General features: G+C 39.6%; 1 protein-coding gene across 4 annotated transcripts in view; it reads left to right on the top strand.

The window, feature by feature from the left end:
- Positions 1 to 24542, top strand: part of LOC149278853 (corticotropin-releasing hormone receptor 2) — a 74761-nt gene extending 50219 nt beyond the window's left edge. For 3 of the 4 annotated variants that reach the window (XM_089501657.1, XM_089501655.1, XM_089501656.1), the window contains exons 5-12: positions 1787 to 1904; positions 5621 to 5774; positions 10979 to 11039; positions 11954 to 12026; positions 16480 to 16565; positions 17520 to 17655; positions 18875 to 18916; positions 24402 to 24542. In XM_089501657.1, the coding sequence (XP_089357783.1) occupies positions 1787 to 1904; positions 5621 to 5774; positions 10979 to 11039; positions 11954 to 12026; positions 16480 to 16565; positions 17520 to 17655; positions 18875 to 18916; positions 24402 to 24542 (811 nt within the window). The remainder of the gene's footprint in view (positions 1 to 1786; positions 1905 to 5620; positions 5775 to 10978; positions 11040 to 11953; positions 12027 to 16479; positions 16566 to 17519; positions 17656 to 18874; positions 18917 to 24401) is intronic. The other variant, XM_089501658.1, reaches the window with a different exon arrangement.
- The last annotated feature ends 513 nt before the right edge of the window (positions 24543 to 25055 follow it).

Genomic DNA, 25055 nt, shown 5'->3' with positions numbered 1-25055 from the left:
TTATTTTATTTATTAACCCCTACCTAACCCTGAACCCAATCCCTTTGTAATTTCCCCCCACTAACACGGACCAGACTAACTCCCTAAAGGACATTACCCCCTCTGGGTCTGGTTACAACACGATTGTTCGCTCTACGCTGGTCGGAATCACTATCCATTCCCAAAGCACCAGTAGAACTTTTACAACGTTTTTGTCTCTTGATTCTTCTACGTGACACAACGAAGCCAGAAATGTCCGTTATAGATAGAATCTCCCCCCACGGCGGGCAGAGAGAATTCTTAGGACGAGCGGACGCGATTGATTTTCTGGAAGGTAGTCACATCGAAAGCAAAGGGCTCTGTTTATTTATATACTTCTAGTCAATAGCCGTAAACATCTCGAAAAGAGAATATTCCATTCAACGTAACGCCGGCCGGCGTGAAGGACGAAGTGAATCAAGGAATTATGAGATGCTTCTCAGAAACGTCTCACTTCTGAGGAACATGTTCTTCTGCGTGCGGACGTCGGATGCTCAGCAAGGCCATGAATGATAATTAATCATAGATAGACAAAGAAAAACAATATTCTGATCCGTCTGGTTCCACATGGAACGTCGTCGCTATGGTTTATAATTGTATCCTTGCTTTAATTCGTATTCAAGGACGGTAAACATTGTTTCTTTAGAAGGCGATCGTTTAGAAAGAGCATTTGTGGCTCAAACAGTCTAAATTTCGGACAATTGTCATGAAAAAAAACCCATAAATGTTCCTGTTTATAGCTCAGCATTGAGCAGCTTACACTGTAAATATGACCCAGTGCAATTAGGAATCGAGGGTAGTTTTTTTCACTGAAGTAAGGCTTTGGCGGTGACACACTTTGACTCCCCGACTTCACTTACTCAGAAAAGTTCTCCTGCAGGAAAAAGGCTACGCTGGCCCTGGATAATGTATAATTAATGTAAGTAGGTTTCTTAATTGTCATGTTTCTGATTCAAGGTTATACAGGGCAAGCAGGAGAATCATTAAAACATAGAATCTGCCGGCAGATCTGCCCCATTCGGCCCCCGTCTGGTCGCCCGTTTCTCCTGCTGTAAAGACTCAAACCTTAATCAGTCGTTGGTCTCGTCTTAGATTCAGGAGCCCTATATCTATCCCATGCATGTTTAATACCCTCACTGTATTACCCTCTGCCGCTTCTGCTGGGAGGCTGTTCCACGTATGTACCACCATCACTTTGGAATCAGTGTTTACTAAACTTGGATCAGTTCATGGAATCCTGGAGTTTCTCGCCTAATATATCAGTCCTCAATCACGTCTTATCTCAAGTGTTACTCATAGACTATGAGCTAAATTTGGAAATTAAAGAAAAAAACTGTTAAAACAGCTTTAAAATGTTTGGAAACAACTCGAATTTATAACCTCCAAAGCAGATCTACACGTCGAAGCTTCTGATTAGCACTAGATGAAAAATGTGTCCATTATTGTTACTTTTTATATAATTATTTTGCTTGGAATGTACAGATAGGAATAATTTCTTATATAGAGATTGTGATTAACACGGGTAGCCATTGAAAAAATATTATCAATTTCTACATTTCTTGATTAAAAAAAATAAATGGGTAGTTTCTGTATAAAACCTTATCAAGAGGAGCAGTAACAATCAAATATTCTTTCTGTTGATTTTAAGAAACTTTTTGTGCATTTTTCTGGAGATGAAAAACATAAAAAAAAAAAAAATAATATATATATATATATATATATATATGAAAAAATAATAATTTGCTTTTTTGTTTTCTATTTATTCTAGGAGCATAAGATGCCTTCGAAATATCATCCATTGGAACCTTATTACTACGTTTATTCTAAGGAATTTAATGTGGTTTCTGCTTCAAATGATTGACCATAACATTCATGAAAGCAACGAGGTACGGCATTCCGCTTCCTACAGAAAATTCCCACTCTTATCAGAAAAACTGTCGTAGCCTAGCATGCGCAGGAGCGAATAAATATCCACATGTAACTACTGATCTCCCACCCGCCAGATCTCATATTCATGCACATTAGGGGCATATCGCATTTAGTAGAGGAAGCAGTGTATGATGTCATAGCACAGTATGTGATAGCATATTTCTACTTCCTCTCTGTTGTTATAGTCAACCTCAGTGATGTGGTTTTTTTCACCCATTATGTAAAAAATATATACGTAGCAAAAGCTTTAATCCAATCTACGCTGCCTTTTCACATCCCTTAAAAAATTTTTATTATTCCCCAGCCACTTAGATAATAATAATAATAATTAATAATTATAATAAATAATAATAATAAAATAATAATAATAATAAAATAATAATAATGCAAATAATAATAAAACAATAATAATAATAATACATATAACAGGGGTGTCCAAGTTGTTTCTGCAGTGGGCCACTTCATCAGAATTGTATCCGTGCGAGGGCCGCACTCATTTTTCACTGGGAGAAAATATGGCCTTTAATAAAATATGCAGATTAAAATAAAGTAAATGACACAAAACCTTTACTCTTCCTCTCACTGATTTCTGGGATTTCTGGGCCTACAAATTCAGGATTCTGGATAAGTAAAAATAAAATAGTTCTATTTATTTTAGCGATGCACTAAAATGAAAATTCTGGACCAAAACCGAAAATTCAGGGTTCACTTAGCCGAAACTGAAAGTGACCCCCCACACACTTTTAATAAAAGTAAGTTACACACCAAAATTGTACAAAAAATTATATATTATGATTGTTAACAGCAATCTCAGGCATACCCAGATTCCAGCATGTACTGGTTGGCTGGGCATTGTATTTTTTGTCCAATTTTAGTGTGTAACCACACTTTTATTAAAAGTAACACAACAATATGACTTGGCATGATAGGAGTGTGATTGCTAACAGCAAACACACTCTTTTTATACCCAGGCAACCAGTGAATGCTGGAACCTAGTCATGATGGGACTGTGATTGCTGTTAGCAATCACACTCCTATCATCCCAAGTCAGCCAATACACGCTGGTACAGGGTGGCTGTAAGTGCAGACCCCATACTGCTGGCAGCATCAATACACAAGGGGGGCAGCTAGCCAGGTTTCAGCATGTACTGGCTGACTTGGCATCATAGGAGTGTGATTGCTAACAGCAATCACAGTCCCATCATGCCTAGGTTCCAGCACTTACACATCCATGCTATCACACACACAAATTCATTCATTCACAGATTCATTCCCTCAATCAGACATACTCATTCATACAACCTACCCCACCCCCTTACCTGCTCTACAGCCACAGAGGAGGCGGGACTGGAGCAGAGAATAGACCCTCCCACAAGTAAGCAGCAGGGCTCTTGTGATCCTGGCTGCCGACCTCACGCGGGCCGCACCTCGAGGGTCGCATGTTGGACGCCCCTGACATATAATAATAATAGTAATAATAATAATACAAATAATAATAATGTAGCATTGATATATATATATAAAAAAACCTTTTCCATGTGGTTCACGAAACTGGAAGTTTTAATTTACACTGAATAATTGAGTAATTAGATCCTACCCCCGTTACACTTTTTCCAGCCCCTTTATGTCCGTATCGGTGCACTGAGTGTGTAAATTAAGAGAGACCTAACGGGATGGGGTCCGGAGCGCCGATTACCTGGAAGTGTTTTAATAACAGCAATTCGTGTTATTGCTCCGACATCAATTTATATCCTGTGGGTAGAAAGAACGCCGCGTCCCTAAACACATTTAAAGTAATCACTATTTCATTGGCGGAGTATTGCGGTTACGCACGGCAAATACAATATTCAGCGCTCGCTCCAGGTACTTTTTTATTTTCATTGTTATAGAGAACGGTGTTTTTTGTGTTTAGAACAAAGAAAAGTAGAATTTTTTAATCAGTAACACATCAGAGTAGCAATTATTTAGAACGATAATAAGGGTTATGAATACAAAGCAGTTTCGTGTAAAATCTTTTTTTTTGCAATTACCATAGCAACCCATTTTTTACATTTTATTGACCAGAATTACGGTACTATTTTTTTTTATTAAAAAAATCCCTCACAGAGTGTTGGTTTAACCACTTGAACACGGGCGTATTGTGCAACCCCTGTTGCTTAAATTTTTTTTTTATTATTATTATAAATAAAATAAGTGTATTTCATTTTCTTGGAATGATTTAAAAAAATATGTATAAATTGTTTTATTAGAAAAAGGTCTACATAAGTTTAATGTAATTAGTAAAACAATAGATCTTAATAATGTTATTGTATTATTAAAAAAGTAAATCATTTTATTGTAATTATTTGTTATTTTTTATTGTAATTAAATACTTTATTTTTTAATTATAATTATTAAAAAATTACAATAAAATGATTTGCACTTTTGTAATTATTTTACTGTAATTAAGGATAAAAAACTACCCATTATAAAGCAATATAGTGGTACAGAACAGTGAAAAAAATTATTTATATATATTTATGTATATATATATTTATTTATTTTTTAATTATTATTATATATATTTTTTTTTTTATTACCGAAACTTTAATATCAGGATATTTGAGCTCAAACTCAACACAGCACAAGCAATTGCTGACAATGATGTGTGTTGTAGTTCCCCAAAAGCCAGAGAGCCTCCTTTTTGCCTGCGCTCGCTTCAGAATCAAGCGCTTGGTTTTCCAGTTTTAAAACAGACAGGTCGTCTTTTTTTAAGAGTATCCATGTGTGAAATTAAATTTGTTCTCCACATAACCTAGAACACTTTTTAATGTTGAAAGTCCAAAATAATGATTCAAATGGCTGTAATTTTTTAATGTACTAAGCCTATAACCACCTATTAGAAAAATAATATATATTTTTAAGATTTTTTTTGAGAGTCTACTGACTCCGGCTCTAGTACAAAATCTTTGTCTCAGAGACATATTCCAAACAATAATGCATATTCTGAGTACTTTAAAATGCATTATTGAAAAAAAAAAGTTTTTAAAAATATATATTTATTCCTTACGTTAGGGAGAAGCTGCAGCTCCGGGCTATGTCAGTAGCAGGGAGTTGGAAAAGGGGGATATCATGAAAATGTAAAGTCATATGTGCCGCTTAGTGCCAATAAGTGGCTTTTAGGGACAAAAATATGGTTTTACGTAAAGCTAACAACTAAGGTTACACGGTGGATGTTTTCATTTGGTGTTTGCCCACAATGACTGCTTTTTGTCATCGGAGATCCGTAACGGATACAAACATCCTTGTAAGGTTCCATCGCTCCACTTGTTCATTAACAATTAATAGTGGAAGCTGGAAAAGAAAATTACACATTTTTGTAAATCCTAAACTAAAAGCTTCTAAAGGGTTATTGTCGGCCACAGGTCCGTCCAGAAAATACTAGATGGGCGACAAACCTACTAGGAGAATATTGGATGCCAAAAGCTACATTTCTATAATTAACAGAAATAATGCTTTTTCTCCTTCCTCGCGTGTATCAACATAACATTCCGTACAGAAAGCGAAAACTCCAATAAAAGTGGGTAATGACGATGACGGTCTAGAGCTCCGTGGGGTCAATGGCTTTCCTCGTCTACCAAGTAGACACGTCGGTTCTGAGTTCTAACAATCACAAAGTTGACTTTTTTTACAGATCTGGTGTCGTTGCATCACAACCATTTACAATTACTTTGTGGTGACCAACTTCTTCTGGATGTTCGTGGAAGGCTGCTACCTACACACCGCCATAGTGATGACCTACTCGACGGACAAGCTGCGCAAATGGGTGTTCCTGTTCATAGGATGGTGTAAGCCTCTTTTATACTTTTGGGATTGGGGTGGGGGGGGGATCATGAGTGGGGCATGCCCCAGAAATGTTATCGGAGGGGCAGTCTAGCTTTCTATAAGGTAGGAGGTTATCTATATGAACTTTCTGGTTGGACTCTAGAACCACGATAATGAAATAAGATTTATTATATATTTAATGGGTGCTCTGAACTCAACAGGTCGGGAAGGGCAGGTCCTTTTTAGCCGTGATGCAGTAAAAATAAATTTGATTGGCCACCTTATATAAAAATGTTTTAATTTATTTTATTTTTATTCGGCATGAGAGGTGCCGTGGTGCACCAAGCCGCTGCTTAGTATCAGTACCCGCTAGTACTAAGCTTGAAATGAGGTCGGCGATGGTCTATTAGCTGCTTTGGTGACGAGACCCCACAATCTGTTACGACTGTCATTCTAGACTAAGGTCCTGGAACATAAGGGACTGATCAGTGGGAATAAACATCGAACATTGTATCCGTTTATTGTTTCCAAGGGAAGAGTGTTGGATAAAAATGTTGCAGATATTGTGTTGTTGGCCTGGACCGGCCATCTGGCAGACTAAACAAATGCCCGGAAGGGCTGCTGGCCGTCAGTGCCCCATACCAGCCGTCGGACACACTTACGTCATCAGGCAGCTGCTGGTCTTAAAGTGCCAGTGCCGCCTCGTGATTGCCAGCACGGCCCTGGTCCTTAAGAAGAAGTAGAGGAGATAGCTAATTCTGTAGACCCCTCTTCTCACCGCTCTCCAGAAAAATAAAAACTACTGGGAACAAATCCTATCCTTCCGGTCTCCCAAGTTCTCAAACCTGACATTTTTTTTAAATTATATATTTAAACATACGTGAATGAAGAATTTTAACCCAGAGATATGGGGTCAACACCAAATTAGAGGTTTGGGCTAAAGCGAAATGGAAGCGAATATAAACTACTGCAGACTGAGCATTAGGTTCGAATGAATCTAAAATAGGAATCTTGGGGAGAAAAAAAGAAGAAACTGTTTCATTCCCTTGATGTCTGAATATTTATGTTCTATTATAATCCAATTTCTTCTTTTTGATTGAAAGGGAATGTGATGACACTGGGTAAAAGGAATCCATGAATATTATTAATAAACAATATCATAGTTTAATATGTTTCACTATATGCTTTTATTCTACAATTTAGATAAATAAAGCTTCGGATGGCTCAGCCTTAACGATGATAATGATATAGAGACGGGGTTGGTTTGTGAATTAATACCGTCATAGGAGATAAGAAGCCACTGCTCAAATGTTACATATTTTTGGAGTTTTGAGTAGTTGTTATTTTTTCAATGGACATCTACAGGGGGTCGACAAATTTGGTTTGGATCTAAGAGCCAGCTCCCCCCCAATCATGTTTTTATTTTCTTGGTTTGTAGAGCATTGCCATATACTAACATACACTTACACACTCTAACACCATACAGTAACAGACACACGCTAACATTGTATGCTCACAAACACCTAACACCATACAGTAACACACAGAAGCTTACATTCGATGCTCATGTACACACATGCTGACACCATACAGTAACACACACACTCCAACACTATATGCAGACACACACACTCATGCTAATGCCATACTGTAACATAAACAACATCGTAAACACCACACTATTATACACATGCACACACACTACACTAAACACACACACACTACACATATATAACATTACACACTCTAACACTGTGAACACATAGAAAAACATACATCTGGCACCACACATTGTACACACGGACATTAGCACTATACATATACACATACACACTGATACTACAGTATACACACACTCACAGACTGACTCCAGCACTATACATATACACACTGACTCTGACTCTACAGTGTACATACTTACACACTGACTGCAGCACTGTACATTTACACACACATACACTGACACTATAGTATACATACATACACACTGACTGCAGCACTGTACATTTACACACACATACACTGACTCTGACACTATAGTATAGTGCACTCACACTCACGTACACTACTCCCCTACTCTGTGTTTAAAACTTTTAGAACTAAATGCACAATTAGACAAAAAAAAAATCCTTGTTTAAAATTTTTTAGAAATCATAGTTTTTCGGGAATACTTATTTGTCATGTGACACAAAACCAGGCACTTGGTGTGGAGACGGAAAGAAGTTTTCATGGATTTAAATGCAATTCAACCGGACCAAAATGGCAGCACTGATGATATGCATTCTATAGTGGGGGTATCGGGACATTAAACTGTCCCTTTAACCTATTACAAAATCAAGAGAATTAGCGGCGCTTTTATTTTGTAACAAGAAGATTGTTTTGTACTATATATACTTTACTCCTGTACAGCTGACATGATACAACGTCTAAAGGAGAACATGTATTCATATATAAAATAATCTGCTATATTCAGCGCATTTAATAATTTTTTCCAGCACTGCAAATTTTTGCAGAATAATTCGGTTTTTTTTCACACCTGTCAGGAAAAAAACAAACGCTGAGATTCTGTTTGTGAATAAGAGAAAAATTCTTGCTTCTTGTTAAAATACACCTGTTCTTAGATCTCACGCGCAGAATTCCGTTTCCCGTTAAATGTTACATTCATTCACCTCTCCTTAAGATAAAACACATCGGGTTTTTTCGGCTGAAATATGCTAAAAGCGATGAAATAAAATGATGATGTGACTAGTATGTATGAAATAGTAGTAATATCATTTCAGCGTGTTTGTAGGATAACGATGCAAAATAGTTACATCTTGATTAACAATGCTGGTTTTGTTCGAATATATTTAAGGTTCGGACTAATATAGCCGTAAAAGTGAATTTGTATTCAGGGGCCAGTAGGCAACGTGTGGGGCTGATAGGGATCCAGGAACCCTTGAATTGGTGTAATAAGATGTGGATCTTGTGTCCCCAACACATGTCTGGATGACAATATATCAAAGCCTGATGCTGGTGATCAAAACCCAATGACCAATCCAGAGCTGGCCTTAGGTGTTGAGGCGCTCTGTGCGGACGACTCCTCTGGCGCCCCCATCCCAAAAAAAGAAAGGAAAAAAAATCTTGTCACAAAACTCCCCTTTCTCACTATCTATCCCCTCTCCCCCTTTCCCACTATCTATCCCCTCTGCCCCTTCTCACTGCCTCCCCCCCTCTGCCCCTCCTCATTATCTACCACCTCTGCCCTTCTCACTGCCTTCCCCCCTCTGCCCCTTCCCACTACTTCTCATTATCCTTACTTGCATGAAACGCCGGCACCGCAACGGAGTCACGGAGAGTGAGGGGCGCCGAGCGGTTGCTGAAAACTTCACGAGCGACCGCCCGGTGCCCCTGCCCGGGACTTAAATTAAAACATTGGGTTTTTTTGTTGTTTTAACTTTATTTAAGATCATCCATGTTAAATAAAGTTAAAAAAAAACTTTATTTAACATGGAGGATGTTAAATAAAGTAAAAAAAAAAAAACAAACAAAAAAAAACCGATGTTTTCATTTAAGTCCCGGGCAGGCGCCCCTGTTGCCATGGCATCCCGTGCAGCCGCACAGGTCGCACACCCCCAAGGCCGTTCCTGGACCAATCAGGCGAGATTCATATACACAAAAACAAGGTTACGCAGTTTTAGGCTGAGATTTGAATCTATCGTGGACAGCTTTGCACTAAACTCCAAAGTAAAGACACGGGACCATTGGGTGATTGCGCTATGTATGAAAAAAGTATTCTGGTCCAGTATTTGAAAACTGCTTTATCACCATAGCAACCTATGGAGTGTCTCAGCTGATAGGACCATGCCACAGGTTGCTAAGGCGATAAGACCGCTTCCCAAACAATCATTTTGTGCACATTATGGCAAATTCTTTTTTTTTTTTTTATAGGACATATTTATTTAATACATAATTAAATTGGATTAATTGATGTTTCAACCCTGGCCAAGTTCTAAGGAAACTTTTCCAATTCCGTAGAAGCACTCAATTTCATAAAAAATACCTAAAATCTGAAATCGAAGAAAACCCTCCCCCTCTTTTTACGAAAAGCAGTCGTTCTGCTTTGCAGATTTCCTGTAAGAAAAGTAAAAGCCAAAGAGCATTCGGCTTCAAAATTGATACTTAAAACGAGGACAAAATGAAAAAAAAAATGATTTTTTTTTGGAACTTTCAAGCAAAGCTCCGCAGATAAAATCGGCTCCCTTTTTGCTGCGGTAACGGCGCTGTCATTAAAATCGTAGAAGCGGCTGCCGAACAGACCTCTTAATGGAGGCACATAAACATTTTCAGTAAAACCTACAATCTGACATCCGTGTCTTGGATGCGTTTGGCTGATGAAAGTTTTAGGATTCTGCTTTAATGCGTCGGGGCGAACATGCGGCTTACAAGCATTCGGGATAAACTCAGGACAATTTGACTTACAAAAACATAAGGGCAGGGAGCTTACAATCTAAACATTTTTCTTTTTTTTAGAGCGGTCAGATCAGAGCAACGGGTTTTGAAAAATCAAACTTATTTTCCATCTATTCTACTGAACATTTCTATAAATTAATTAGAGAAGAATCATCCCTACTGCTGCCGCCGTTCTATAAATTATTTGAATTATTTAATTAATGTTACGTTTTGCCTTAAATTTCAGTTTAACTCTTTTTTTGGGGGGATGCTTGATTGTGACAAAACAGGGGCTGAGGAGAAATGGTAGAACAAAAGGCCATAAACTAAAACTAGAGAGTGGATAAGTGGAACAGCCTCCCAGCAGAAGTGGTAGGGGGTAATACAGTGAGGGGATTTAAACATGCATGGGATAGGCGTACGGCTCCTGAATCTAAGACGAGACCAACGACTGATTAATTGACGACCATTGACGACAGCCCTTTTTTCTTCTTTTTTTCCTGATATACCTCAAATCACACCAAGTAATTCCCTTTAAATTGCCGAATAATTCCATCTAAATATCTTTCAGAGCAAATTATTAAATAATTAACTGTGAGTAACAGACCTTGTACCAAAAAAATAATGAAAAATGAGTTTGAAGTCGCAAAAACTTTTTTTTTTTTTTTTTTTTTTACAAAACTCTTCGAGGCATAAACATCAAGGTTTCCTTCTAAAAGCCAAATTATTTATAGGTATTTGCATTTATATTGCACATTAAAGTTTTGGATGTGATTGCATTTTTTTTTCCCCCCAGGTATTCCGTGTCCGATAATTATTGCTTGGGCTATTGGAAAACTCTGCTATGAAAATGAACAGTAAGTGATGTCGTGAAAGCATCAATCTATGTTTTGTGCTACATGAGACGTTCATTTTATTCTTTCACAGTAGAATGTATACTGTCCGCCCCAAAAATTAGCAAATGGCTGTAATATAATAAATAACTTTAGAAAAAAATTCTTGGATCTAAGACTTTCCTCGGAATGTTGAGGAACTGCAGGATAATATTCCACCGGGCTGGTAACTTTCACCCCTCCATTCTATGAGAAAGCACCTGCTGACCACGTCTTCTCCTACACTTTATACATGATTAAAGTAATGAAGTTTTGTAATGTACTGATGGCCGTTGGCCCAACCCTGTCTTCTCCTCCAATCTCCTGATGTTTCTTCCAAGTAGTTTCTTCTAATCTTAGTGTATTAATAAAAAAAAAAAGCCTACGTCTCAGTGATGATACTTCGTGTTAGACCCCATCTTATCTGTTTAAGTGGTGCATAATCCACCAACACTTTCAAACAGACACCAAAGAAACCTCCTGACATGATTTACACAAACATGGAGGTCCAAGAAGACATCCTACAACTCTACGGAGGTTCTGTAGCCATTTGGGTGTCTGTTGCTCTTTCACACCTCTGCCAAAACTAATTCCAGATCATCTTGATGGCTTTTAAACATTTCCAGATCTAGATACTCTTACAATAATCCAACCATCCCGTTCCAGAGTAGACTCCTTCTACTGAAGCGTTGAGTTTCTGCCTTCTTTGATGACCAACTTCTCCTTAAATCCCCATACATCTATTTTATAGAACCTAAGGAGAGACAACCTTTGTTGCTTTAGCTCATGTATGTTACAGTGCTTTTGCTGACTATGCCTGATGAGATCTCCTCTTCACTTTATACCATTACTGTATCCTCAGTACACAGTAACTCTGTATCGCGTTTGTAATTTCACAGGTGCTGGATTGGAAAGGAACCAGGAAAATACATTGATTACATTTACCAAGGACCTGTCATCCTTGTACTACTTGTGAGTATAAGGAACATGTAATATTCTCTAGAACTTCATCAGGGTGAGGCTAGCTACAACTTTTTGGACCATACCAAATGTAGCACTAGGGATGCCATTTAATACAAAACTTGGGAGGACTTTCACAATTACTGGGTGATGTGGGCGATGTGGGAATAGGAAGTTCTCAAATCAGAGGGATCTCAATGATGTGTGATGAGTTAAGTCTCCTGGGAAGTACAAACACAGCACATATATATATATATATATATATATATATATACATTGTTATTTTATTTTCATTGCTTAAAGCTAATAAAACAATAGTTCAACAGAAAAAAAATTATCCTGATTCTATACAGGAGATGGATTGGAAACGTGGATTCATTCAGTAATTGTCATTAACAAATTGCTGTTTAATTAATTCTGCTTAAAATCTATTAAACTTTGTGGAAGACGATATTATCTTTCCATATACATATATTGTTTCGCAGCAGGATCCTAATTGGCTTACACAGTTATAATAATAAATGTTCTGGGGTTTTAGTGTCATTCTGGTTCATGGAAAATAAGTTATTTTAATTTAATTAAAACATTTTTTTCTATTTAATATTTAAAAAAAAAAGAAGAAGAATACTTGACTTTTTAATACAGCTGCGGGGTCTGCGCCAACGCGATAGACATTAGAATTCCATACGATTTAGCAGATTTCCTCGATTACATTGTGATGTTATTATTATATTCCATGAACGTGGTGTTTCGCAGTCCATTCTTATGGGACTGGAAATATAATAGGTTGGCAACGCATGCTAAACTGTTTTTATTACCAGTGGGATATTTCCTTTGAATATTTGGCTTCCGGGGAGAAAATTATGTATGAGTTTCTTATTTGAATCATTCTCTCTGCTTTATTTGTATAAATATTTTCTCTCTTTTATTGATGTATATTTTGGATGAAGCGCCTCCTTCCACCTGATACAGTGAAATAATGTAATTAAGGGGGCACTCCTATGTCCCCTTGCAGCCCCAGTGAGAGTACATCAATGTGAATTCATTATGTGAAGGGGGGGGTACTTGGCTTTAGGAGAAGCTGCAGCATCAGAGCTGCAGTTAACTTCCCCCCTTCGTTTTTTGATTTCCATGCCAATTTCGGCAGCTTGAAGCAACAAACCAGTGGTAGGAGGGCACCCCTCCCCCTAAATCAGCGGAAGAGCTTTGTGCGAATGCGAGGGGTCTTCTGTGACCCAATGGAGCTCTAGCGCAAGCCCATCAATGCACTGGCAATCAGGACATGTTTGGCCGAATGCATCCCCTGCAGACCAAGGAGCTAAAGGAAGATTAGACGCTGGGTGGCCACTCAGTTATTGTATGCATTAAAGTCCATAGGATGGCTGGAGTTTCCCATTATTTTGGAGTTTGTCCTCAAACTTCACCACAGGGGTCTTCAGGATCTCCGCGCAGGTTCCTGGCCACCTACCTGCTGGTGTAGTGCATTCCTTCCCTTTTTGTCCGGGATGGAATAGCCCGCTGTCATACAACAGGTTAAAAGATGCATATTATTTTTCTTCTAGTTTTATTCGTCCCTTTTTTTCTAGATCCAATATATTGCATGTTGTGTTTGCCCTTGAGGCAAAGCCGTGTTCAATTTATAGAGCAAAATAAATGAATAGCGTCCTGTTAGCTTTCAGCTATTACAGTAAACAACTGCAATTCAGAGCGATATCCTTGGTGTATCTGCAAAAAGGAATATTAACAATGAACTCAAAAGTATCATTCTATCCACAAGATTGTAACACGTTTTATTTTTAGTATTAATATTGCTCTAAATTGTTCTTTATTCCAAGTTTGGGCCCATAAAAAATATCGATTTTCTTACAGTAACTTGGCTTGATCAGGGAATGCTCAAAATAGTTAAAAATCAAAGGTTTTTGGGTGACAGGAGATACGTGGGGACAAGGCAGAGTCATTTAATCTGCAGCACGTTCCGCGGGGGCGGGTCTATTACGTAAACAGCTTAGGCAGCCTTGTAGTTTTACGGGGTGAAGGTGAAACAGTAAAAAATAGTAAAAAATAAGAAAATTATACCTCACTTCTGCATTTTTTTTTAAATATTGATTTTCTTAGTTTATATACTTTTATTTATTGTGCTAAGGATGGACCCCTGAGAAATCTTTTGGCTTTGGGCCACCAAAACGTAGGACTACCATTGAGCTTCCATTTAAACATGAACACTCAGGACCCAGTTCCCTACATGACCTTCCTCTATTTTGGTAGCAAATTGTTCCCTACAACATAGTTTTAGGAAAATGGCCCTTTGGCCATCTATATCCTTATAGCGAGGCAACTAGGTTCTGGTTGGGAAGTCCTTAATCTTACATTGTTAGTCCTGGGTAAAAATGAACCATGGTGGGGGGCATTTAATTACTGGGGAGGGTGAGAGGAGTAATATTTAAGCACCCTGCTGTGTGGTATGTATGTTTTTAAATATATATTGCAGTATTTATGTGTAAGTGTAACATATTTTTAAAATTATTCCCTAATATTGACTATAGTTACTGCACAGTAAAGGATTTGGGATTATAAAATGAATAACACGCATAGGAATACAGGGAGCCGTATATATAATATATATATAATATAATCCTGTCCGCTGACCAAGGGATAAATCAAAAACACGATAATAAAAAACACACAATACCGTCCACGAGCTAAACGGGGCATACATCAAAAATAGTTATGGACTCGATCAAACACAGCAGCGTATAATCAACAAGGGGGCTATAAAAACTGATGTTAAAGGGGGTTTTCCGCCACACTGTTTTTTTTTACTAGTATCAGATGAAAAATACATTTTCAAAAATATTTTGCGGTTTTCTTTTTTTAAATGTATTAGTTTTTTGCCCCAAAATATAATGTTTTTAGGCAGCTGCATATCAGCCATTTGTACATGTTTCTCGATGCTATACCTACTAGACAATCACCCCGACTCCTTATCATACTGCCTGTGTGAAACAATAAAACGGCTCAGTCTTAATTACCCAGTCTGACGCTCTGACTAATGACAATCTATTGAGGAACGGACTTCATTAGCATCGCCATAAAGCATCAGCTCAGTGTGGTGTTTGAGCAGGGAAAGACACCCAAAATATCACATGACTGACAGCAACGGTGGCTCCAGTGCTGGAGGGGTTATATTACTGTATACAGCGCTGGGGGTTATATTACTGTATACAGCGCTGGGGGTTATATTACTGTATACAGCGCTGGGGGTTATATTACTGTATACAGTGCTGGGGGTTATATTACTGTATACAGTGCTGGGGGGTTATATTACTGTATACAGCGCTGGGGGTTATATTACTGTATACAGTGCTGGGGGGGTTATATTACTGTATACAGTGCTGGGGGTTATATTACTGTATACAGCGCTGTGGGTTATTACTGTATACAGCACTGGGGGTTATATTACTGTATACAGCGCTGGGGGTTATTACTGTATACAGCGCTGGGGGGTATATTACTGTATACAGCGCTGGGGGTTATATTACTGTATACAGCGCTGGGGGTTATATTACTGTATACAGCGCTGGGGGTTATTACTGTATACAGCGCTGGGGGGTATATTACTGTATACAGCGCTGGGGGTTATATTACTGCATACAGCGCTGGGGGTTATATTACTGTATACAGCGCTGGGGGTTATATTACTGTATACAGTGCTGGGGGTTATATTACTGTATACAGCGCTGTGGGTTATTACTGTATACAGCACTGGGGGTTATATTACTGTATACAGCGCTGGGGGTTATTACTGTATACAGCGCTGGGGGGTATATTACTGTATACAGCTCTGGGGGTTATATTACTGTATACAGTGCTGGGGGGTATATTACTGTATACAGCGCTGGGGGTTATTACTGTATACATTGCTGGGGGGGTATATTAGTGTATACAGCGCTGGGGGTTATACTGTATACAGTGCTGGGGGGGTACAATATTGTATACAGCGCTGGGGGGGTTATATTACTGTATACAGCACTGGGGGTTATATTACTGTATACAGCGCTGGGGGTTATATTACTGTATACAGCACTGGGGGTTATATTACTGTATACAGCGCTGGGGTTATATTACTGTATACAGCGCTGGGGGGGTATATTACTGTATACAGCACTGGGGGTTATATTACTGTATACAGTGCTGGGGGTTATATTACTGAATACAGCGCTGGGGGTTATATTACTGTATACAGCGCTGGGGGGTTATATTACTGTATACAGCTCTGTGGTTTACACCCCCCCCATATGATAATATAAAACATACTGGTACAGAAGCTGCCGAGAGTCAGGCTTTTGTGATGAGGATCCTGTGCATTTTTAAGCAATAAAACAATATTAACCAGAAATTATTATTTTTTTATTATTATATTGTGTTTTGAATCGCTTGCTCACAGCCATTTTCTCTTTTCTTTCAGATAAATTTTGTTTTTTTATTCAATATAGTAAGAATTTTAATGACAAAATTAAGAGCATCAACAACATCAGAAACTATACAATATAGGTAAGTATGTAAAGAAATTATAATCCCTTTTTGGGTTGATTGACTTCATATAACTGTGTGTAAAAAAATAAATATATAAATTGAATCATTTACAAAAGTTATTTTAATGCTTTCAGTTGCTGGGTGTATTAATATTAGGTCATTACTAAATAATGTTATTTAAAAATGTATCAAAAATACTAAATAACGTTATTTAAAAATGTATAAAAAATATTTTAAATTACCCTTTTGCATTGGGCAGTAGTTATTAAAATATTTGGAGTAGAATATGTTGAAATTTGTAAAAAAAAATAAAATATAAAAAAAAGAAATTCTGTGTTTCTTAACAGCTAAAAAAGTGGATTTTTTATAATTATAAAATTGATATCATTTTTATATAATTGTGTAATTTTTATAATTTTTCCATGGCTTCTCCCTGGAATTTTAGGGCTACTTTTGAGGGTATACGTAATTAATTTTAAAATTAAAATAAGTGAAAACAGGGATTTGTAAGAAAAGAGAGTAAGAATTTCTGATTTTTATTAGCAAAAGCTGAAAACATGTATTAAATGGGGTGTTTAGTTAATTAAAAAATACTGCTTCTAGATTAATGCCGCCTTATGCGAGCGTCCTGCCCAATCCCATTCACACATACCCCCCCCCCCCATAATGCCCCAGGACAATACTATGCGAAGGGCAAATACCCAAAGCTTTATTACACGAACAGCCAGCGAATAACACCATCGCGGGGCTAGCAGCATAGGGTGTCTGTAAAACCTCGGTTTCCTAGAACATAATCCTGGTTGTGCCGTTAGCCCAGGGAGGAGCCTGAGTTCCGGCCTCCGAGGAGCGATACATTCTTCTTATTTTTTTTTACTACTCTGTCAATACAATTACATTAAAAGTAAGAAATAACAGCTTGAAAAGTTCCATATAAGTCTCTAAATGTAACGCGTTCTCCGCTGTGTCTTGCAGGAAAGCTGTTAAGGCCACTCTGGTTCTCCTCCCTCTCCTAGGAATCACCTACATGCTCTTTTTTGTGAACCCCGGAGAAGATGACGTCTCGCAAATAGTTTTTATTTATTTCAACTCATTCCTGCAGTCTTTTCAGGTATGTTGCACTCCAGAACCGAATAAATTTTATTAATATTTTACGTCTCGGTGCTGGGAGAGAGCCTAGGCGGACCTGGCTTAGCACTTCCTTCAGGAGAAGGTCCCTCGGTCAACCCTGCAGAGCAAATGAGATTAAATGTTCAGCTCGAATTTGAGGCCAGAAACATTCAGACCAGATTGTAAGCTTGCGATTTCTCCTCGGATCGAGAAGCTCTAAAACATTACTGTTTATTCTGTTGTTTATACCCCTGTATGTTCTGCTATTACTCTTGTTGGAGGCATCCGGTGTATCTGATAGAACCCCGTCTCTCGGCAGTGGATTCCGTACCTTTACTGCCCTCACTATAAAGATCTCCACTCTTCCCGTCTTAGACGACGACCTCTTCCCGTTGTCTAGACGACGAGCTCTTTATATCAGCCCCGCACATATTTATACAACGTTATCATATCCCCTCTAAGACACGCTTGCTTTAGCGTGTATATATGCAACATTTTTAGGCTCTCTTCATAACCAAAATCTTCCAAACCCCTTATTAACTTTCTAGCCCCCCATTTGCACCTTTTCTAGTTCCATAATGTCCTTTTTAAGACCCGGTGTCCAGAATTGCACCTCATTTTCAAGGTGAGGTCTTAAAATTGACGAAGAGGCACGAAGGTATAATCCTCCCATCAATCAATAACCCGTTTTATTACATGCCTTTGCAGCAGCTGACTGACGTTGTGCACCGTTGCTAAGTCTGTTATCTACAATGATCCTAACTAATTTTGTGTCATCAGCAAACATACATTGATATCGTTTTGGAGATGAGGGGTCCCCAAAACTGCCCCAATACTCTAGGTGAGGTCTGACCAGGGATCTGTAACGGGGCAGAACCCCCTCCCTCTAATTGCTGCTAAATCTCCCACATTAGTGAATACAACATATATATATATATATATAACACCATATCCCACCTCTACCAAGCTGTGCTGGGACAGGTGGGTAGGAGGTCGGGGACCTCACACTCACCTCTGACCCTCTTCTCATATATCTTTCATTATGACCCATAGCTGCCAACTGTCCTGTTCATTGAGACTACTGCCAGTAGCCCCTGACCCCCTTACTCCAGCATTCCCTCGTTTAAATACACTGTACACCTCAGCGCCCCGCTTGCCTTCACGTTATCACGAATAACAAACTAACCAAAAGACGCTTTGTATCTTTTTTTTCCCCCCAGGGTTTCTTTGTGTCGGTGTTTTATTGCTTCCTGAATGGGGAGGTGAGTACAGCGCATGCACGTCTTAAGTGTCTTAAACCTCTTCTTGTAGCCCAACGAGCCGCGGCAGATACATCCGATATTAAGACCGCCGGAGAAACATGCGCTGCCAGATGAAACGCGGCAGAGAAAAGTGACGCGTCCCCGGAGCAATGACATCTTTCCCGTTTAATATTAAACATATTGGAAGTGGGAAGATCCCCCCCCCCGGTCTTCAGATCTCCGAGGAGTGCATCTTCGCTCACAGCTTCTTATTAGGTTACCGCGGAGACAGTTTACTTGGAATAAATGAGTAACGAGTACCGTACAGGTTAATAAGACAATGCACAGCATCATCAACATCGGCTGATCCGGATAATTAAAGGGACATCCACTCATTATATGCGCTTTAATGCATATGACAGCTGAGAGGCCCCTTTAAATTTCAATGGCGCCCCCTCTAGAAAATGCACAGGGGGGGGGATTCTGCCCCTTCCTTACCCCCCCCCAGGTGCTATCCATGCAGAAGACGTGTTTGCGGAGAAGGGGTCATGCGTGGAAAGCGCTCTAATTGAGTTTAATGGGAGCTTTTTTTTTTCTGCCGCCAATCACTGAATTAAAACTGGAACTCCGAGCTTTATTATGGGGGAACCGTTCCTAATTTAACCCTTTAAGGGCCAGTGGAGATAAGCAGAACACGTAGTATAACACATTCGTTTGTAAGAGATTTAACACCTTCTAGACTCTTCTATTTCTATGAAAAGTGTTTGTTTTTATGTATTTTGAGTTTTAATGATTTGTCCTTGGTTTTTATATTGGAGATTAAACAGCCTGCTAAGCGCTTTAACGAGCCAATGGCCCCTTCCAAGGCTTAAATTACAATTCCCGTCCCCAATACACCAGTCCTGTGCGTTTCTGTAACGTTGTACGAAACGCCGCATCTCCATGCCATAGAACGTTGGATCTAAAATCACTCATTCCGGAATTCTAACGCGGCGTGCAGTTTCTTTATCGGTGATTCCCCCCCCCCCTACTAGCAGATGATGTCATCTTTTTTATCTTTATCGTGGCAGTTCCTCGAAATGAATTCTACCTGCCCCCGATTTATTCCCCTCGCTGCTGGGCCTCTGGGCTGCACGGGGAATGATATTTTTATCATTTATTTTAAAACGTTGCAATACAGGGGTTTTTTTGCACCGATTTGATCGTAAGGCGTAAGAACTCTAAGAAAAATGACGATTTGATTCTTGTTCCGTTTTAGTAACTTAGACTTTTCATTCCGTGTGTCGGCTGCTGCGGTGAGAATAAAATCACATCCATGTCCACCGGCAGATCGGCCCCATCCGGCCCCCGACCTTAATCAGTCGTTGGTCTCATCTTAGATTCAGGAGCCGTATGTCTATCCCATGCATGTTTAATACCCTCACTGTATTACCCTCTACCAACTCTGCTGGGAGGCTGTTCCACTTATGAACCACTCCCTCGGTAAAGTAAAACTTACATCGAAGCCTCTGACCGTTTGAGATTATGGCCTCTTATAACATTTCATGAAATAAAAGTCCCTCCTGTACTTTGTTAAAATGATAATACGGAATTTATGAAAACTTACATATGTAAGCATAGTTGCCAACTGTCCTGATTGGGCTCAATTGCTTTTTTATCTCATAGTTACAAAAAAATCCAGCCATTAGCGGCCCACCTCCTGCCAGTCACGGACTCTCAAGGGTAACGTTTTCCCCGATCTTTGAGCCGTCAATACTTGAGTTGAATTTTCCAGATTAGAAGTGACGGACCTCGGGGAAAGCATTTATTTGGCTAAAGCAGCTCAGCCTATTTTCTGGGTAAATCAAATAGAAATTTACTTTTAAAAATGCAATATACGGCGTGACATGCAGCACACGGAGCGTGAAGCAGATCGGAGCGGATCGGCTGCCTTTAAATTAGATAATAACCGGAGACGCCTGAATCCCGCGAGCCACCGGCGCTGATCAGAAGCCGTCGGAGGAATATCTGATGACGAAAACCAGTTTTCTACCCCAAAGAGTACTGTGTGTGGGATTTTCTGACGGTGAAACTGCTGTGGCTTGACAGCCTCTTACGCCCAGTTAATTCACGGGTTCCTGGGGGCCCCGGCCGCCACCTGAGAAACGCCATTCGTATCGCATTCTGTGGGAACGGGGTTAGTTGGAGTTTTAGATTCTCTTTTATTCTTTCTTGCTGCTTTTTCGTTCTGTTATCTGAGCCCCGATCTACTAAACAAACCCCCCGACTCCTTATCATACTGCCTGTGGGGAACAATAGAATGGCTCGGTCTTAATCACCCAGCCAGACACTCCGATTTCATTAGCATTGCCATAAAGCATCAGCTCAGTGTGGTGTTTGAGCCGGGAAAGTCACCCAAAATATCACATGACTGACAGCCAGGGCCGGCCCGACAATGGAGCCGAGTGGGGCAGCCGCTCCAGGCGGCACTTTTGAAGGGGCGGCACTTCGCCGCCCCAAGCCCCTTTTTTTTTTCTTTTTTTTTTTTCTAAAGCGAAACAGAGAGAAAGGGGCGCCGAGTGGTTTTCGCTTACCAAGCTGTCAGTCCCCGCTCGGCGCCCCTCTCTCTCTCCTCTGCGGCGAGTCTCCCTGTTCGGTCTCGGTGCCGGCTTATAATACTGAGTGCCGGAAGATTTCCTCATAGCCGGCACCGAGACCGAACAGGGAGACTCGCCGCAGGACTGCTGAAAGGTAAGTACAAGGGGGGAGGAAGGGTAGATAAGGGGGGGGGGGCGGCATTTTAAAATTCGCCCCAGGCGGCATTTTGCCTTGGGCCGGCCCTGCTGACAGCAACGACGGCTCCAGGTCTGCAGATAAAGGGAGTTTATTGGAACAAAATGAGATAAAACCAGGTTTTTGTCAAAAATATTACTGTATACAGCGCTGGGGGTTATATTACTGTATACAGCGCTGGGGGGGTTATATTACTGTATACAGCGCTGGGTGGTATATTACTGTATACAGCGCTGGGGGGTTATATTACTGTATACAGTGCTGGGGTTATATTACTGTATACAGCACTGGGGGGTTATATTACTGTATACAGCGCTGGGGGGTTATATTACTGTATAAAGTGCTGGGGGTTATTACTGTATACAGCGCTGGGGGGGTTATATTACTGTATACAGCGCTGGGGGGTATATTACTGTATACAGCGCTGGGGGGGGTTATATTACTGTATACAGCGCTGGGGTTATATTACTGTATACAGCGCTGGGGGGTTATATTACTGTATACAGCGCTGGGGGTTATATTACTGTACACAGCGCTGGGGGGATTATATTACTGTATACAGTGCTGGGGGTTATATTACTGTATACAGCGCTGGGGGGTTATATTACTGTATACAGCGCTGGGGGGTATATTACTGTATACAGCGCTGGGGGGGTTATATTACTGCATACAGCGCTGGGGGGGTATTATTCTATCCCCTTATTCCCACAATCGCTGGTAATTTCAGTGTCTAAAGATCTTCATTTTAAGAACCAACAGTTTTTTTTCACGTATTTTTCTTGAGGAATGAATAGAAATATTCAGATTTAATTAATGTTTTTGTAATTCATTAGAGGCCTGCATTTATTATTCATCTAAAATGAATATTTCTGTCATCGGCAGCAAAGCAATCGCCGGGAAACAGCTGATTAGTGTCAGTCTCTGTACCTGCGGCAATCGGTCTGTTTGATTCGGTCTTCATTTAAAGGGACAGTCATACATTTTATTTATTTCCTTGATTTTCCCCAATATTTATGGTAAATATTCTTATGAAAGGTTTGCTTTACAGATGTGCGAGGTACGCAGATAAAACAACCATTCCATAGAATATATTCATAAAAATACTGCTCCTAAAACATCTGGGAAAGTGACGTACCTCCCAACTGTCCCGGATTTGGCTTGATTACGGTAATCACAAACACATAAAACATAAAAAACCCCACAAAGTACATTTTTCTGAAACGTAGACATCCGGGGTATTTCCCAGGGGTGTTTTTTTTTTCTTTTTCTTTCGTTTTGGGTTGCGTATTTTTATGTTATTCACAGGTTATGTCCAAATGCACAAAAAAAACAGCATAGGCAAAAAAAAAGTTTAATGACATCATACGCTATATAAAGACAGCTTAGATAAAAAAAAGATACATTTTCACAGCTTGTGCAGCTGGGGTTTTTTGGGGCTACAACTCTCATCACCCTCATCAACAACCTGGCTGAATGTGATGGGAGCTGTGAGTCACAGGTGGACATCAGCCCATTTCTGAAACAAAATCAATATGTTTATAAAGTTTTTTTTTATTTTTTTATATTTTTTTTTGGTATTTGGGGTTGATTTTATTTGTGATTTTCAGATGGGGGTGGCTGGCTGTGGCATCATGTCCGATCCCCTGGTTTTCCAGTGTGCCAGACAGATGATTTACCTATAGATCAGCTGGCAACCTGTTAAAAAAAAACATTTTTTTTTCAGGCTGCTGATCGGTGTCTGATCAGCAGCACTCACCCCCTTTGAATGGAATAAACCAAATCACAGAGGTAATCCCCATGCGCCAGGAACCGTCATGAAGGTTTTAAAGGGTTAAACCAGAGGGGAGACACCCGCCGGTTCCAATAACATCTCTGACAAACGGGTTTTTGAGGCGGCCGGATACCCGTCGGGGTTTGTGATTTGAAACAATCTTTCTGCTTTTTTACCCATCATAAAAAAAAATTGGATTCATCAATATTTCATATTTTTTCTCATTTTTCACAACAAAAATGTTCTAAAAAAAAGTTTGAGTTGAACTGAGCCCTTCCAGAATCAGATCGTCTTTCAGAGAGGAATATATTATTCCAGCTGATTCGATAAAGGAGTCCGCAGGAGAAGTTCACTCAAAACCTGATAAATCCAAAATTGTTACTGAAATATTTGGTGTCGCATCCTATTTGAAAATTATGCGGAGTGCAGAAATATTACTATTTTAGCAGAAAAAAAATCTATTTTATTTCTTAAGTATTTCCTTTGGATTTTTTTTAACCATTGCGGTGGTGTTAGGTGTGTTAAAGGGAACGTTTACTGCCCCTGATACCCCACTAAAGAAGAATTTAGAATAAAGGTAATAAAGAACTTACCTGAGCTAGAAACTGCTGCCCTGCTGCTGCAGCTGCCCTCCTCCTCCATGGTCTGACAATTCTAGCCACTGATTGGCTGCTTGAAGCAGCCAATCGCTGGCCTTAAAGCTTTCCCTTTAAATAGAACAGAATAAATCTAGCCTTTGCTACACCTGCCCCCCCCAAACATATATATATATATATATAAGATATATATAATTGCCTGAAACACTGCAGCTTGGCTGCAGGACATCCATTACATGGACCGTCATGGACCATACCATTTATTCATTATTTATTACCCTGCCCATGTTAAAACGATCAAAAATACAAAAAGAATGCGATACATCGGGTCCGTTCCTGTTTTTAATCCTCCGCTTTTGATTTTTAGGTGCGCTCGGCCGCCAGGAAGAGGTGGCATCGCTGGCAGGATCACCATTCTCTGCGCGTCCGAGTAGCCCGGGCGATGTCCATCCCGACGTCCCCGACCCGAATCAGCTTTCACAGCATAAAGCAAACAGCGGCCGTGTGATCTCTCTCTCTCCGCCGTCTCCCAGCCTGGGGCCGCGTGCCGGACGCGTTTCGCATTTTCCGACGTGAACTTTTTGGCAACAAAACGATGAAATCTGAGGATTCCGAAACTTGGTCTGTATTTCAAGCACAAACTTTAGGACCCTGCGGTGTAGGAGCTATTATTTTTATTTAATTCTGCGAGTGACTGGAGTATTTTGACCGAATTTTCTTCTTCATTCCATCTCCTGGACAAAGACTTCCCTTATTTTTTTTTTTTTTTTTTTTTTTTTGCTGTAAATAGCCAATTTTCGGCGCGTTGGGTCTTTTTAATGTGTATTTATACGGACAATCTCACCAGCCTTCGGTTACATTGTATTTATTCTGTTTTAGGGTCTGCTGCTTCAGAACGATCATCTTTGGTTTTTTCTATCATGAAATAACAAGCAAAAAAAAATAACTAAAGCAAAAAAAAACATTTTTAGTTAAAAAAAAAAAAAAAAAGAAAGCATTGAATATTTTTTTAGAATAGGAT

This window comes from Sceloporus occidentalis, unplaced genomic scaffold (assembly GCF_023333645.1).
Source record: "Sceloporus occidentalis isolate IW3139 unplaced genomic scaffold, rSceOcc1.0.p SCAF_178, whole genome shotgun sequence".
Lineage (NCBI taxonomy): Eukaryota > Metazoa > Chordata > Lepidosauria > Squamata > Phrynosomatidae > Sceloporus > Sceloporus occidentalis.
The sequence above is the reverse complement of the archived record's forward strand: the minus strand, read 5'-3'. Positions and strand labels throughout refer to the sequence as shown.